Here is a 17,484-nt window from a genome sequence, read left to right on the forward strand (position 1 = left end):
AAGGTTGGGAATGCTGGTAAAGGCAATTCATTCACAACTAAGAAAGCTGATTATGTGAAAGTCCAATTGCCTCTGGCCGTTAATTCCATATGTCTTGAGACTTGGCTATATATACTGTGTGTAGTATGTGGCATCTGTCGTGTCCCACTCCTCCGCTGACGACCGGGTCAGGGAAATCCGAATCAGGCGTGCCTCTGCAGCTCTGCCAAAGTCCTAGCAAAGTTCTCAAGGCAGGCAGGAGACCAGAAAGTGACTTCAGCAAGGTATGTTAGACTTTGCCTGACTCAGAGAATGCCAGAAAGCAGATCCTTTATATAGGCCATGGGTGTGGCTCCATGACTCAGCACTTATCCAGGCCTGCCCCTCCCTTCCTTCTGTCGCCGCCGCCTATCAATTCTTCTGATGTGAGGGTCACTCCAGTCTGCAGCTGTTGGTAATTTACCTTCCTCAGGCTCACATGCTGTGGGGGAGGGGGAGGGGTCTAGTTGCTCCGTTTGCCTGGGCATGGAGCCAGAGCTGGGGGCTGGAGGTACTTCTTCCTCCTCAGCCTGTCTGGGCATGGAGCCAGGGCTGGGGCCGGGAGGCATACTAGGACATTCCTCAGCGTTCGGAAGCAGATAAGAAGGCCCCGGCTGCAGTGAAAGCGGGCGAGACACAACAGCATCATATAAGCGTCACTGCTAGTTTGGCCTTTTCACTGCATTTGGAAATTCTGAAACTTTTAACAAAAGAATATTTTGTTGTTATCAGCCATTTCTACACAGTTGATTTATAGCATCTAATTGAGCAATCCAAACATCATTGTTGCAATATATTAATAACGAAGACTGACTTTCTGGGCAGTTGGCTCCATAAGATGCTATAAATCAGGAACTTGGAAATGGCTAATAGTCGTTGTGAGGATATGTTTGGTTTATTATGGGCACTTCCTATTCTTTTCCTTCTTGCTTGTTCTCTCAGGATGGTAAGTTATTGCTTAGAATGCCAGGCAATGACTGGCTATGTCTTGTTATAACAACTCTTACAATTTATAGCTTTGTCACATCTTGAATCTAATTGAATTTGCCATCAACCCAGTGAATATTATTAAAGAAATGTCTTGGAATATTATGTATTTGAAAAATATAACAGTACACATAACTGCTGATTCTTTCATTCTGAAGGAAAAAATGTCAAGAATACAACACAGTGCTGTTGTAATACTAATATTTGGGGCAGGGATTTTTTTTCTTTTGAGCAAATCAAGTAATCCACTTAACTTTTGGGCAGTCCACTGATTTACATGCCACCTGATCCCTATGATTAGCAGCGCACCTCTAAACCTCATCTTGTCTACTTTCTTAGGAATTAAAAATGTCTTATGTTTATTTATGTATTCAACGAGTATCACCTGCCCTTCTCAGGGAAGCTTCTTAACATCATTAGAAGATAAGCAGTAAAATTAGGAAGCTACTTAAAACTCTTTGATCTGAAAGTGGAGCTATTGAACCTGAGTTATGGCAGTAATATCTCTGCCTTTGGAGGAACTTTGGAGGAAATAGTTATTTCATGCTTATGCTTATATATACTATGTGACAAAATAAATAAATAAAAATAAATAAATTTAAGCTTAATGTGAACCGCTCCAATCTTGATTGCAGAAAATACGACTTCGGTAACAGAGTTGTTAATGCCTGGAATGCACTACCTGACTCTGTGGTCTCTTCCCAAAATCCCCAAAGCTTTAACCAAAGACTATCTACTGCTGACCTCACCCCATTCCTAAGAGGTCTGTAAGGGGCGTGCATAAGAGCACCAGCGTGCCTACCGCTCCTGTCCTAATGTTCCCTTTGGTTGTATTCAATTTGTTATTTCATGCTTATACTTATATATATGCTTATATGTCGTATAGTTATTTCATGCTTATGCTGATATATACCGTTGTGACAAAATAAATAAATAAATAAACTTCTATGCTTTGAAATAGTTCTGCAATGACACAACTTTGTGGTCATTTCCCACACCCATTGTCTACAGCTCAGCTTCCCTTGAGATCATGATCTCTTAAGTCAAAAACTGATGATTTTAGGCCTGATGACACGTCTACCTTTGTCATAGTTCCGCTGCTTCACCAAGCACGGTGATCATTTCTATGCACAAAGGCTGCTTCTTCATGGGGGCGGGGCAGAGGGAAGGCTCAGCAAGTTAGCACAAGTGAAAGGAAGTGAAGTGGAAATTAATTTTCTGAACATGATTGGTGTTAGAACAAGCATTGAACAAATGAATTGGTTTGTGGGAAATGGATCTCATAGAGCTCGGTCATATTAAAGTATCAGGAAAAGACTGCTGCTTGCTCTTGCTTTTTAAAGGGTCCCAATTAGAGTTATTGTCAAGTGACAACATCACTGGCTAGTTGGACGGAATGTGTTCTTTGTGGCTATCTTAAAAACACTTGCTAAACTAACTCTGTCTCCCCGTGATTGAATTGGGAACTTAAGGCCTGTTTTGAAATCAACAGGTGCAGTCAGCTATTTTTTTAGAGCTGATGAAATAATGGTACACAGTTCTTGTTTTTAAAGAAGACTAGAACCAGCCAACCCATATACAGAACACTTGGGCATCTGTCTTGGTGTGGACTGAGGGATACATGTCTCTGTCTTGGGGTGGGCTGCTGGGGATTTGTAGGGGTTCAGGAGAACCTCTAGCTAAGATTCTGTGCAGTTCAGAGAACCCTCTCCTGGCTGGCCCCACCCACCCCGTCTCTCCCAGGAGTCCCCACACAGCCCATTTTGGATGCAGGTAAGTGCAGGGCGCGCACAGAGGCTTGGGGAGGACAAAAAACAGGCCTACCAGAAGCTCAGGAAGGCTGGAAATGGGCCTGTTTCTGGCCTCCAGAGGACCTCAGAAGCCTGGGGAGGCCGTTTTTGCCCTCCTGGAGGCTCGAGAAAAGCCACCAGAGCCCGGGGAGGGCAAAAACATCCCCCCCACCATGGTGCAGGTGGCCAACTACAACCCATGGTGGCCATGCCCATCCAGCAACCGGATAGAGAACCTCTTGCTAAAATTTTTGAAGCCCACCCCTGTCTCTGTCCCTTCTTATATCATTGAGCTTGCTAAGAGCCATGCTGCATGTGCTCGGCAAGGCTGGGTTTTTTTATATATAAATTGAGCATGGGACTCTTAATCTAATAACTGGATCATCAGTATAGGAGGTAATAAGGACCTCGTTCTGGTGCTTCCAGTCCAGAATGGGATCTCTTTGTATCTGCTATTTTCTTTCTCCCAGAAATAAATTGCACCTCTTTTGGCAATGGGGGTTACTAATTCAAATGGAGTACAATAGCAATACTTCTTTTTTTTAATTTTCCTACCCAAAATAAATTTATTCCTTTCTTTACCATATTACAGTTCCTTCCTTTTGGGGTTTGGTGAATTCAGCTTGGAATCTTTGCTCCGTTGGAAAACGGCAATCACCGGTCAATATAGAAACCAGCCATATGATCTTTGACCCCTTCCTTACCCCACTTCGGATAAACACAGGGGGTAGAAAGGTAAGGCTGTGCTTGTACTTTTAATTGTCAAAATAACAGGTAAATTTTTAACTTTTCTCTTTCTTTCTTTCTTTCTTTCTTTCTTTCTTTCTTTCTTTCTTTCTTTCTTTCTTGATATTCATATTGTGTTTGTGCTGTCCATGTGCTCTTTCTATATATGTGTGTGTGTGTAATTGTTATTAATGACTTTTTTAAAGGAAGATTTTTTTAAAAGGATTTTTTAAAAAGAAGACTAGAACCAGCCAACCCATATACAGAACACTTGGGCATCTGTCTTGGTGTGGACTGAGGGATACATGTCTCTGTCTTGGGGTGGGCTGCTGGGGGTTTGTAGGGGTTCGGGAGAACCTCTAGCTAAGATTCTGTGCAGTTCAGAGAACCCTCTCCTGGCTGGCCCCACCCACCCCGTCTCTCCCAGGAGTCCCCACACAGCCCATTTTGGATGCAGGTAAGTGCAGGGCGCGCACAGAGGCTTGGGGAGGGCAAAAAACAGGCCTACCAGAAGCTCAGGAAGGCTGGAAATGGGCCTGTTTCTGGCCTCCAGAGGACCTCAGAAGCCTGGGGAGGCCGTTTTTGCCCTCCTGGAGGCTCGAGAAAAGCCACCAGAGCCCGGGGAGGACAAAAACATCCCCCCCACCATGGTGCAGGTGGCCAACTACAACCCATGGTGGCCATGCCCATCCAGCAACCGGATAGAGAACCTCTTGCTAAAATTTTTGAAGCCCACCCCTGTCTCTGTCCCTTCTTATATCATTGAGCTTGCTAAGAGCCATGCTGCATGTGCTCGGCAAGGCTGGGTTTTATTTTATATAAATTGAGCATGGGACTCTCAATCTAATAACTGGATCATCAGTATAGGAGGTAATAAGGACCTCGTTCTGGTGCTTCCAGTCCAGAATGGGATCTCTTTGTATCTGCTATTTTCTTTCTCCCAGAAATAAATTGCACCTCTTTTGGCAATGGGGGTTACTAATTCAAATGGAGTACAATAGCAATACTTCTTTTTTTTAATTTTCCTACCCAAAATAAATTTATTCCTTTCTTTACCATATTACAGTTCCTTCCTTTTGGGGTTTGGTGAATTCAGCTTGGAATCTTTGCTCCGTTGGAAAACGGCAATCACCGGTCAATATAGAAACCAGCCATATGATCTTTGACCCCTTCCTTACCCCACTTCGGATAAACACAGGGGGTAGAAAGGTAAGGCTGTGCTTGTACTTTTAATTGTCAAAATAACAGGTAAATTTTTAACTTTTCTCTTTCCTTCTTTCTTTCTTTCTTTCTTTCTTTCTTTCTTTCTTTCTTGATATTCATATTGTGTTTGTGCTGTCCATGTGCTCTTTCTATATATGTGTGTGTGTGTAATTGTTATTAATGACTTTTTTAAAGGAAGATTTTTTAAAAGGATTTTTTAAAAAGAAGATTAAAACAAATACAAACTAATACTTAGATATATCCTTCTGCTACTATTTAAATAGCTGTTGTTTGGCTTTGTGGTCATGAAGATGTAGCTTTGAAGATGTTGTTTGGCTTTGTGGTCATGAAGATGTAGCACGACCACAAAGCCAAACAACAGCTATGCAGCTCACCAGCTCAAATCCCCCTGCAGCACAGACTAGACTGAGCACAACCAAGCCCCCACCAACACAGGACACACCCCCAGCCAATCAGAGCACAGAAAAAACCCCATCCAATCAGAGCACAGCCAAGCTCCCACCCAATCAGTTCAAACCCCCACAAGCAGTTAAAAGGAAGAAACAGCTGCGATCACACATTGCTCCCAGAAGCACGAAGCTGAAGCCTGAAGATGACGAATGAGACTTCGTCGAAACGTCGCCAAGACATTTCCAATTTTACATGGGAGAAAACCCGAACAACCAAAGACCTATATATATATATATATATATATATATATATATATATAAGCACTTCATTCTGTATCCTAATATTGTTATTTTAAAATAACATACAGTTCATATTTGTCATACCCAGATATTTTATCTTCTTCTCAATCTTAAATCCCTATTTATTCATCAATTCTGTTTGTTCCTGTGTTCATATTTTTGTTAACATCTTCGTTCTCTGATTAATAATTTTGAAACCTGTTCATGCACCAAATTATTTTCTTTTGCCCATTAATATTTTAATTCCCCTTAAAAGAAACTTTCAGAGCCAACATCAAGTCATCTGCACAAGCCCTTAACTCTTAAGTTTCTTTTTTAATATTTACTTCCACAATCTTCTCATCTTGTCTTACATTGCTATTCATTATTTCAAGGACTAGAATAAACAAGAGAGGAATGGGTATCCCTGTCTTGTTTCTCTTTGTATCTTCCAATGTTTTGTTAGATCTCCATTAATAATTATTTGTGATTTCTATAAAGTTAAGAATGATCTTACCCATTTTATAAAGTCTCTATAGAATTCCCATTTTCCAAAACATTGAACAGGAAAGCCCAGTTAAAGATTTTCAAAGACCTTCTCTACATCTAAGAAAATTAACGTGGCTTTGTTTTTCATTACATTGCTCCGAATATTCCAAAATGTCCATACATTTCTTACATGGTGCTTTAACATTTTTTAAAGTAAAAAATTCACATTGATTCTCATTAACGAATTCCTACAAAATTATTTTTATTCAATCAGCTAGAATCATTGTAAACAGAGGTTTATCTTTTTAATAATAATATTGGTGAATGGAGTGGAATAGAGAAGAGAAGAGAAGAGAAGAGAAGAGAAGAGAAGAGAAGAGAAGAGAAGAGAAGAGAAGAGAAGAGAAGAGAAGAGAAGAGGTCTAACCCTCTGCTCAAGCAGGAAACCCTATACCATTTCAGACAAATGGTTGTCCAATCGCTTCTTAAAAACTTCCAGTGTTGGAATATTCACAACTTCTGGAGGCAATTTGTGATTTACTATTCTAACTAGCAGGAAATTTCTCTAGATTGTTTCTGTCCTTGATTAATTTCCATCCACTGCTTCTTGTCTTGCCCTCAGCTGCTTTGGAGAATAGCTTGACTCTCTCTTTTTTGTGGCAACCCCTTAGATATTGAAACACTGCTAACATGTCATCCCTAGTCCTTCTTTTCATTAAACTAGACATACCCAATTCCAGCAACCGTTCTTTATATATTTTAGCCTCCATTCCCCTTATCAACTTTGTTGCTCTTCTCTGCACTCTTTCTAGAATCTCAGCATCTTTTTTACATCGTGGTGACCAAAACTGGATACAGTATTCCAAGTGCTTACCAAGGCATTATACGTGGTATTAATACTTCATGTGATCAGTGTTCATGTATAGTTAGTTTCTTGTTAAAAATACCTTTTTTCAGTATTAATGCTATATTGGCCTCTTTTCAACTCTCTAGCGCCTTTCTTCCCAGTGGGATAGAGTTCATCCTGTTTTGTAAAGATCATAAAAGTTCATGCTGAAAACATTTATAATAAAAAGATGATAATCCATCCGGTCCAGGTACTGTTCCTAGTTTAATCTTTCTATAGTTTCCCATACTCCTCCTGTTGTTACAGATTCATTCATAATCTCTCTCTGTTCTTCTGTAATCCTCAGTAAAGGGATTTGTTTCTTTAGATAGTCATCTATTTTCTCAAGAGAGATGTCACTTTCTTTATACAAATTGGAATAATATTTTGATATAAGGGTAGTCCTTGACTTACAACCATACATTGAATCACCATTCAAAATTTCAACGGCAGTGAAACAAAGTAACTTGTGGTTGTTTTTCACCACTGACGACTGTTGCAGCATCCCCATGGTCACGTGATCAAAATTCAGGGGCTTGCCATGTATTTATGAAGGTTGCAGCATCTTGGGATCATGTGATCACCATTTGTAACCTTCCCACTCAGTTTCCAACAAGCAAAGTTAATGGAGGAAGCCAGATTCTCTTAACAATTGCAAGATTTATTTAATAACCATTAATTTGCTTAACAAGTGTGGTGAAAAAGATTGTAAAATGAAACACAACTCATTTAGCAACTTTCTTGCTCAGCAACAGAAATTTTGGGCTCAATTGTGGTTGTAAGTCAAGAACTACCAGTACATATAATTTTTATGAAAACCTTCAAACAAGAAGATGAAAGCTAACAGAAACTAGTAGCAATTAAGGGGGAAAAGACAAGAAATCAAAGGAAAAGGTGAAAAAAGGAAAAAAAAGTTAAATGAAAAATTGAAAAGAAAGAAAATATTAACTAGCGGCTTACGATATTCTTCACAGCAGTTATAAGTACAAATATATTTTAATCTTTCTCTCTAAAGTTACATTATATTATCTTCTTTCTATAATCTATTCTATCTCATTATCATAACTGTAAATCACAAGTTCATTTCCATTTTTACACAAAAAGTCCATAAGAGGCTTCTAATCAGCAATAAATGTAGATAATGTCTATTCTGTAATCAAAAAAGTTAATTTATCCATTTCAGCAAAACCTTTCAATTTCACCTGCCATTCCTCCATAGTAAATGATATTGAATCTTTTCATCTTTATGCATACAGTAATCTTGCTGAAATTGAATAATATTGATGAACTGCTTTTTGTATGACTGCATTGTCCATTAATACTATATCTCCCTCTTATAATTTCTATATCATTTTCTCTTCTATTTCTTTTTGTAATTTATATGATAGCCACTTCCTTGATTTATTTGCAAAATCAAACTTTTTTGTTGCTTTACATAATACATTTTTATTTTCATTTATTAACATAGCTAATTGTTGTTTTAAAAAAAAGCTTAATTTATTGAGAAATACTTCTCTAGAAATTTCTTTAATTCTTAGTTTCTCTATCTCATCCATAACTGCTGGTGTTTCTCTTGACTGTTCTTTTTAAGTTCACTACTAGGTTGTATAAAACAAACTTTAATAAAGGCCTTACTTACATCTCAAATCACTTTTAAATCAGTAAAAGGTAAAGGATTCTCTGCACATTTAATCTACTAGTTGTTGCCAACTATAGGGGGCGGTGCTCATCTCCACTTCTTGGCCATTGAGACAGCCCTGTCTAAAGACATTTCCGTGGTCATGTGACTAGCTGTTACTTTCCCACCAAAGTGGTACCTATTTATCTACTTGTATTTGCATGCTTTTGGTCTGCTAGGTTGGCAGGAGTTGGGGAGAGGATGAGAACTCACCTCATTGCATAGATCTGGAACCTGAGCTGCTGGCTTTCCAGCCAACAGCCCAGCATCTTAACCACTGAGCTGCCATGCTGCCCCTTTTAAATCAGTACCTTTATCTAAATCATTTTTTTTAAGTTCTTTTAATTTCTGTTTACAATTCACCTCTATTGTTTCTTTCTGTAGCCATATTTTGTTTAGTCTCCATCTAAAAGCATCAGCTTTTCTTTTTTCTAAACCAAAGCTCACAGGCTAGTGATCCAAAAAAGTGTTTTGTATTATCTCTGCTTAAGAAATCTTAGTGGCAAAGTTATTTGAAATACAAATCATGTCTATCATAGAACAAGATACACAATAAATTCCACTTGAAAATGATATGCATGAAGTCTAGATAAGAACCTGTCACTCTCTCTATATATATTCATGTTCTTAAAAATTCAGAATTTGAATTCTTAAAAATTAAGAACAGAAATAAAAAATAAATCCAGAGAATAATGAGAATAATTCTATTTTTGGGGAGGATTTACAAAAGAGACTTTAAACTATGAAAGAAAATCATAACCCAGATCAATACTGGTGGAATGAAACACCGACTAAGCTGATTTTAAAGGAAAGATAAAATTGATTATTTTTATCTTGGTTAAAATGGGATGTGTTATTCTGTATGGTTCTCTTTGGATTCATATTTTGATTGGCGAAATGTGATATATTAGATTTCCTTATTTAATGTTTAAGCTTTTTGCTTTATAGGTTTTTTTTTCCAATTTTGTCTAGTATCTAAATGCTTAGCATCTTATTGTGTGATATTTTTTTTTGAAACGACCTCTGTTAGGTTAAGCTTTAGTCATTTTATGTTAAATTGTTAGGATTATTTTATATTTATGACCAGCTGAGATGTGAAATATTTATTTGAATGAAATATATTCCTATTTGGAATAGTAATCTCTGGAATAGTTGGTATTTGGGTTAAGTATTAGAATTTGTCTTTTTTTAAAAAGAAAAATGTCTGTTACGTTAATCTTTGGTTTGGTTTATTTATAGAATGGGACCTTTTTATTCCTTTTATATGGGGTTTTGCCTATAACTGAAAGTCTAGATCAGAAAAGTTGTGAATGCAAATGAATCTGATGGAATCCACCAATCAGTTCCCTTGATTTCTACATTAATATAGTAAGAGCAGTACCATTTGCTAGTCTCAATTGTGTGATAGAAGAGGGATCTGCAATGAAGGCAGCATAGTTGTGCTTTTTTGTTGTTCACCCAAAGGCTGGAGATTACTACATTAATGTGACTGTTTGCTTTTGCACTGTGATTGCAGGCCCCATAATGACCCATATCTAATAATTGCAAGCTGGTTATTAGTAATTCATTTTTTTCTCCTTCCATTTCGTATCCTGGGATTTCCCGTGTTCAGAAAAGTAGGAGCAAACTCCAGTATTGATGCTGCTTTCTGATTGGTATCCATCCACCTTTAGCAACTCAGCTGAAATGAAACTGGAAAATAGGAAATGAGTAGGATTTCTTATCTTAATTTGATTGGCATTTAGGGTGCAGGGATTTTGTCTCCTGAATTAGTAAAAGACATAAAGGAAATTAAGAGGGAGGTGCAATTTTAAAAAAAATAGAATAGAGCAGTGGACATGTCGATATGATTTAGAAGATGTTCCAGACCTCACACATAGATAGCACTTTTCTGCTGTTTTTTTTTTTAAAGCAGGTCAGCTAATTCCAGTTTGTGGCAGCCACAGATTCAATCTGAAGTAGCTTGAACTCAAGTTGAATCTTGGTTTAGCTAAAGATTCAGCTGAATCCAATGAATATTTCCAATTCCAATTTCTAATTACAATTCTAATTCTAATACCATTTATACCAATGGTAATAGGACAGTGGTGGGTTTCAAATTTTTTTACTACCAGTTCTGTGGGTGTGGCTTGGTGGCCGTGGCTTGGTGGGCGTGGCTTGGTGGGCGTGGCAGGGGAAGGTTGCTGCAAAATCCCCATTTCCTCCCGATCAGCTGGGACTCGGGAGGCAGAGAATAGATGGGGGCGGGGCCAGTCAGAATTTTTACTACTGATTCTCTGAACTACTCAAAATTTCTGCTACCGGTTCTCCAGAACTGATCAGAACCTGCTGAAACCCATCTCTGTAATAGGAACAGGTGCATACTGGAGATGGGAAATGTTTCCCTTCAGGTTCCCAGAATGCCCCTGATATAAAGTAGGCTGCTTTCAGACTGATTAATCAAAAGTTATACAGGACTGATCTGGCTGAATCTCCCCTCTATTTCTGTTGATCTGAAATAGGGCTGTCAAACTCAGATCGTCACAACGGCGTCATGTAATATTTCAGGACTTTTTTCACTAAACCAGGTATTAAACCTGGTGTTAAACCGGGTGCTAAACCGGGTGTGGGCGTGGCCAGCGCATGACGCATCTGGGCCATGGGCCGCGAATTTGACAGTCCTGATCTGAAAGACTAACAGATCCTCAAGAGGTTAATCAAACACTGGGCTGACTATTGTTCAGGTTTGATCACTTGATTTTGTTGTGATTTTCAGATGTCGTTGAGGCTCCATCCAAATAAAATAACGGAGGTGAAGTTTGGCAAAATAAAGGGAGAAATGCAAAATAAGATGCTGTGGTTTTAGGACCCAGAAAGAGACAGTACCTTCAGAACCCACCTTGCACATTGTACATGAAAATAAATATGAAGGGAATGGAGTACTGTGACCTTCCAGATGTGGCTGGACTTTTCTATCACTGTGGCTGTGGGTTATGCAGTCTGACAGAATGTAAAGTCCCGCAACATATGGAGGGCCTCAGGAGAAAGCACTCCTTTTTCCCCCTTCTGCTCTTACTATGCACACTTTCTAAATGATCTTTCCTTCATTATTTACTCTGCTGCATTCTCTTATTATTAAGAGGCTCTCCAATTCTATAAGACTGCGTGCTGCTGGCAATCTTAATTGGATTCCAGGATCTGAAACAGCAGCTTGAAATTCTTAATGACTTTGCATGCAGATGCAGAAGAAATGGAAGGAAACTTACAAGTTGCAGTTCTTTCATCATAATCCTTTGTTTTTATTTTATTATATTCATTTGTAAAACATCTACGAAAGGCTCTTTTTTAGATAAATGCTTGTTAATTTACCCAGCGCATTCATCTGTGCTTCACAAACCAGTGAAACATAATACCACTTTCTCTATTCTGTCTAGGTATTTACAATAACTGTGCACCATTGGAGCGAACAAAATGTTTTATTAAGCAACAAGTGAAGACCTATGTCCATCAAACAATAAATAATGTTGGCCTCTAGCTCCAAAATGGCTTGTGAGGTTTGTTGTTGTTGCTGCTGCTGTCTTAAAGCTAAAGAGTTCCAGCTGCTCCCTGAAAAGGACTGCTACATGCTAAGGCTATATATGCAAACTTGGTACCTATTTGCAAGCACTTGTATGTTGAGGTTCAAACTGCCAGGAGCCTATATTGTTAAATGTATTTGGATATTGAAGAAGATGCTTTTACTGCTTCCTTCGTTGGTTCAACAGTCTCGTGATTTATAAGAAGCTAAACCCTTGGCCCATTCATCTTTAATTCTTCTAGAAAACATAACCACAGTTTTCTAAAAATTCCTCCGAGTGATTTAGAATTTAGAATTTTAGAATTATTTTTTTTTATTGGCCAAGTGTGATTGGACACACAAGGAATTTGTCTTGGTGCATATGCTCTCAGTGTACATAAAAGAAAAGATACGTTCATCAAGGTACAACATTTACAACACAATTGATGATCAATATATCAATATAAATCATAAGGATTGCCAGCAACAAGTTATAGTCATATAGTCATAAGTGGAAAGAGATTGGTGATGGGAATTATGAAACGATTAATTTCAAGACATGTTAGGGTTTTTGCTCTACCACAGCTCTTCTATGGCTGAACCTGATTTCAGTTTCGCCTCACAACAGGCAAAACCTCAGACAACCACTAAATGGCATAGGAGAGATCAAGGGTGCCTACTCCAAGAATAATTATATATGTGACATATCTTGAGTTTTTGAGTCACCTAGATTACTGATTAAGCAGTTAGATTCAATTAGATCAAAAGAGCAATTTGTTTCTTGAAATAGCAGAAAACCCCAGAAAACAGATAAATTCACCTGCTGAAACATAATCTATAGCATCATTTTGTAAGTCTTGGGAATGGGCTTTTCTGTGTCAGCTGACAAGCCCCGTTTCCAATTTTAAACTGGGTGGGGCTTCTGGATGCCAGAGTAGAAGTTTCGCTTTTTCCACATACATAGTGGAAGATAGAGAAAATATTCTGTGTTGCCATCTAATGGTGGTCCAGATTTTGACAGCCTACATGGTAGCCTATTCCTAAATCGGCTGCCCCAATTTCTTTGGAATTCATTTGACCACAAATCATTTCTTTTGGGGGGAGTTGAGCTGGTGCCCATACTCTCAGATGAAGCACTGGGCATTGTCATTTTTAACAATATAAGGAGCAGATGCATTCTGTTAAAATGAAGGGTAGGCTTCAGGCGGACATTTTGTTTTGCAGCATAGCAGCCTGCCGTTTTAAGATTACCTTTAATGAATCTAAGCATTATGAAGATCCAATTGTGCAGACAATCTAATGTATCCCAAGACACATGTCCAGAGGCACACTGGTGCATGTAGAGCAGTATGTTGCCGACTCCTGATCAAGGCTTTTTTTAATGTATGTTAGGGTCCTGAAATTGCATGTAATCAAGCACATTGATTACATTGGTTGCAAATGGCATATGTTGCCACAATTGAAATGATAGCATTATTCATCCTCCTACAACTCCATAGAATTACCATATTTTTTGCAGTATAAGACCCACTTTTTTCCGCCAAAAGAGTGGGCGGAAATGTCTGTGTGTCTTATAGAGCTAATATTGCGGTGGGGGGAAGTGGGTTGGCAGCCACCTGTTACCGCTGCTGCCATTTGCCACCGCTGGGTAATGCTAGAGCTTTCGCTTTGGAGTAGCTGGATCAGCCTCCCAGAACACTGGTTGGATTGGCCTCCCAGAATACCTCCGATCAGCTGTTCTAGGCAGCAGCAATTGGCAGAGAATGGCAGCAGTGGTGATAGGTGTGGCAAATGGCTGTGGCAGTGATCCCTGCTACCTAGAACAGCTGATTGGCGGTATTCCAGGTGGCCCATCCAACCGCCAATCAGCTGCTTGACAGCGAAGTCTGCAGTGTTCCTCAGCAGCGGCAGCGGCAGCAGCTCAGCTCAGTTGACCAGTGGTGGGCGCAATGGAGCAGAGCCCTGATGAGCCATCTGCTGGGGCTGCGATAACATGCTGAAGCTGTACAGGCTGTTGGCTGTTTGCTGCATGGGCGCTAGCCTGAATACCGGATGGATGCTGGGATGCAGAGGCAGAATTTTTTTTTCTTGTTTTCCTCCTCTAAAGCTAATGTGTGTCTTATCGTCCGGTGCATCTTATAGTGCGAAAAATATGGTATACCTCATGCCAGAATTCAGTAAGTAATGGTGCGCAGGGCAAAGGGGAAGCAGACCATAACTCTATCTGAGTGTCGTGTCCCACTCCTCTGCTGACGACCGGGTCAGGAAAATCCGAATCAGGCGTGCCTCTGCAGCTCTGCCAAAGTCCTAGCAAAGTTCTCAAGGCAGGCAGGAGACCAGAAAGTGATTTCAGCAGGATAAGGTAGACTTTGCCTGACTCAGAGAATGCCAGAAAGCAGATCCTTTATATAGGCCATGGGGTGTGGCTCCATGACTCAGCACTTATCCCAGCCTGCCCCTCCCTTCCTTCTGTTGATGCCGCTTATCAATTCTCCTGAAGCGAGGGTCACTTCAGTCTGCAGCTGTTGGTAATTGACCTTCCTCAGGCTCACATGCTGTGGGGGAGGGGGAGGGGTCTAGTTGCTCCATTTGCCTGGGCATGGAGCCAGGGCTGGGGGCTGGAGGCACTTCTTCTTCCTTGGCCTGTCTGGGCATGGAACCAGGGCTGGGGCCGGAAGGCATGCTAGGACATTCGGAAGCATTCGGAAGCAGATAAGAAGGCCCCGGCTGCGGGGAAAGCGGACGAGGCACAACACTGAGGTGGCAGGTTATAAGTGTAATATGTTCATTACATTATCAGAAATATCTTTTCTCCACATGAAAACTGCAACAGCTGAGGCCCAGCAGTACAGACCATGGTTTGCACGGGAAGAGCCCAATTGTAGTCTTTGTTCTAACAAAAGAAAGAAGGTTGTACTTGATTTCAAAAGTCACTGGCAGCATGATGGATCAAACCTCTGACTTTCCCAAAGTCATTTTAGTTACAACTCAGTATTATTCACTGTTAAAAGCATTTTTGAGCTGGATTTTACTAACGCAAATAATTGTGTGATAACATAAATAAAAGCCAATGTACACATTTAATGCTTGAATTCCCCACTTGGAATGAAACATAATCATATGAAGACAAAAGAAGAGCCTTATTGTATTGAATGCATATACTGAGTCTATGAGACCTAGTACCACGTTGTTTTAGATATTTCTATTTGATAGTAAAATGGAATTTTAATTATACAGGAAAATCAGCTAGTTCAGGAGTGCTGAAAAATTGGTCTTTCAAAATATATATATACGTAATATATTCTTCTGAATGAGAATATAAATATATTCTTCTGAACCTTTACAAAGGAAAATGAGCAGGTTTATATAAATGGAACTTCAGAATATGCCAGCAGAGCATTTTAATGAAAACATCTGATTTATAGTTGATTTTACATTCCGAAAGCCACCATATAATTTTAGTCATTAAACATGTAGATCGTCTAATAGTGTAGATTGATTTTAATGGTTGAAAGATAAATCTTATATTTTACAAAATTATTAATCTTCACCATCCTCTGCTTTCTATGCCAACTCCTTAACTAGTACATCAAATTGCCTCTCATATTATACTGAATGATTAAATCAGATGAAGAATGCAACATTAGTTCAATTTTAATTTCTGATTGTGTGTGTGTGTACTAAACTCATTGAGTTGGGACACAAATAAAAAGACTCAAATTAGTGGAAGGTATTATCTTGCTAAATGACTACAAATAACAAAATTAAGATATAAACCTGTATTTTCAAATTGGTTCAACTAGGTTGGAGATAGTTCAGCATTTAAAGCATTTATTCATAGTTGGCTAATACGATATACTTCCTGGCAGAAAACAGTGCATGAATCACAACATTGAAAACTTGAACTAGAAGTAAAGCAGCACATTGTCATCCTTAGCAGGTAGATCACACAGGAAACACAGCCAAATAAGCTAATTCTAAGGTAAAGGTAAAGGTTCCCCTCGCACATACGTGCTAGTCGTTGCCGACTCTAGGGGGCGGTGCTCATCTCCATGACAAAGCCGAAGAGCCAGCGCTGTCCGAAGATGTCTCCGTGGTCATGTGGCCGGCATGACTCAACGCCAAAGGCGCACGGAACGCTGTTACCTTCCCACCAAAGGTGGTCCCTATTTTTCTACTTGCATTTTTACGTGCTTTCGAAACTGCTAGGTTGGCAGAAGCTGGGACAAGTAACGGGAGCTTATCCCATTACACGGCAGCACTAGGGATTCGAGCCGCTGAGCTGCCGACCTTTCGATCGACAAGCTCAACGTCCTAGCCCCTGAGCCACTGCGTCCCTTTAATTCTAAGTTAATTCTAAGCTAATTCTACTTTATTGTAAATCTACATTAATAGCATGTTGTAAGCCTGAAAGTACAAATCTCCCATAGTCACTTTTACAATCCAATAACAACTTTGGCATGAGAGTCCCACACAAGCCTCTTGTTTGACATTTTCGTAGATAACATCTCTTCACCCTGCCTCCCAAGGTCATTTCCACACATACCCAGAGACAGCTTTGCATGAAACAAACCCAGGAAGCATATTATGCTAAGCTGCAGTTGGCCCAATAACATGGTTTGAACCCAAAATATTTTTAAAAATGAAAATAAATATAATATAAAAATAAAAATAAGTACTTAGTTGAATAATTGAACAAAAATAGCGAATATATATGTATGTCGATACAGAAAGCTGTAAAATAATATATAATGTAATGTTATGTTTGTCATGTTTTTTAATGTGTTTTTGTCTTTGTTGTATTTTTTTCTTCTGTTTTTAAATGTTAAAATCTTAATAAAAATTATTTTTTTAAAAAAAATAAAAAATGAAATAAATATATTGGTTGAAATCTTGAAAGAAAAAATATTGGGAAACTTGGCTTTTCTTTTGAAGCATTGATAAGAAAGCAAAATAATACTTTTGATGTGTTCTGGGAACAAATTATACTAATTTCAATAAAGTTAACTTTCAGTTTTATAAAAATAATATTCTATATGCGTAGATATCATGAGCATGAAGATGCTTTTTAAAATGTAATAATTCTTTAACAAATTTCAAATGTGTAGTCAGGGAATTTGACTACATCTGTAATGTTACAGAAAATCTGTGTATCATTGACTCAGTGAAATCCTTACCAGATTGAATAATTATGGAATGGTATGAATTTTAAAGCAGAAAATAGCTCCAGTTTTTGCTATTTTAGAGACATTATGAAACTATGCTTATAAGACTGATTTTGGAGGATCCTGCCCAGTGTATAAATTATCATCCCATATCTCTGTTTAATATTGATGCTAAGATTTTAACAGCTACATTGGTAAGAAGATTACAGAAGGCATTGCCTGCATTAATTCGTATTACTCAGTCTGAAAAGTGTCAAGCTCCAGATTATGTAAGATTTTGGTTGAGATCATAACTTTGTACACTGATAAATATGAATC

General features: G+C 38.8%; 1 protein-coding gene across 1 annotated transcript in view; it reads left to right on the forward strand.

The window, feature by feature from the left end:
• Positions 1-4,594: 4,594 nt before the first annotated feature.
• Positions 4,595-17,484, forward strand: part of CA10 (carbonic anhydrase 10) — a 240,888-nt gene continuing 227,998 nt past the window's right edge. Inside the window, exon 1 of the mRNA XM_058171880.1 lies at positions 4,595-4,730. Coding sequence (XP_058027863.1) covers positions 4,677-4,730 — 54 coding nt within the window. The 5' untranslated portion in view covers positions 4,595-4,676. The remainder of the gene's footprint in view (positions 4,731-17,484) is intronic.

Source organism: Ahaetulla prasina, chromosome 2, assembly GCF_028640845.1.
Source record: "Ahaetulla prasina isolate Xishuangbanna chromosome 2, ASM2864084v1, whole genome shotgun sequence".
NCBI classification, from domain to species: Eukaryota; Metazoa; Chordata; class Lepidosauria; order Squamata; family Colubridae; genus Ahaetulla; species Ahaetulla prasina.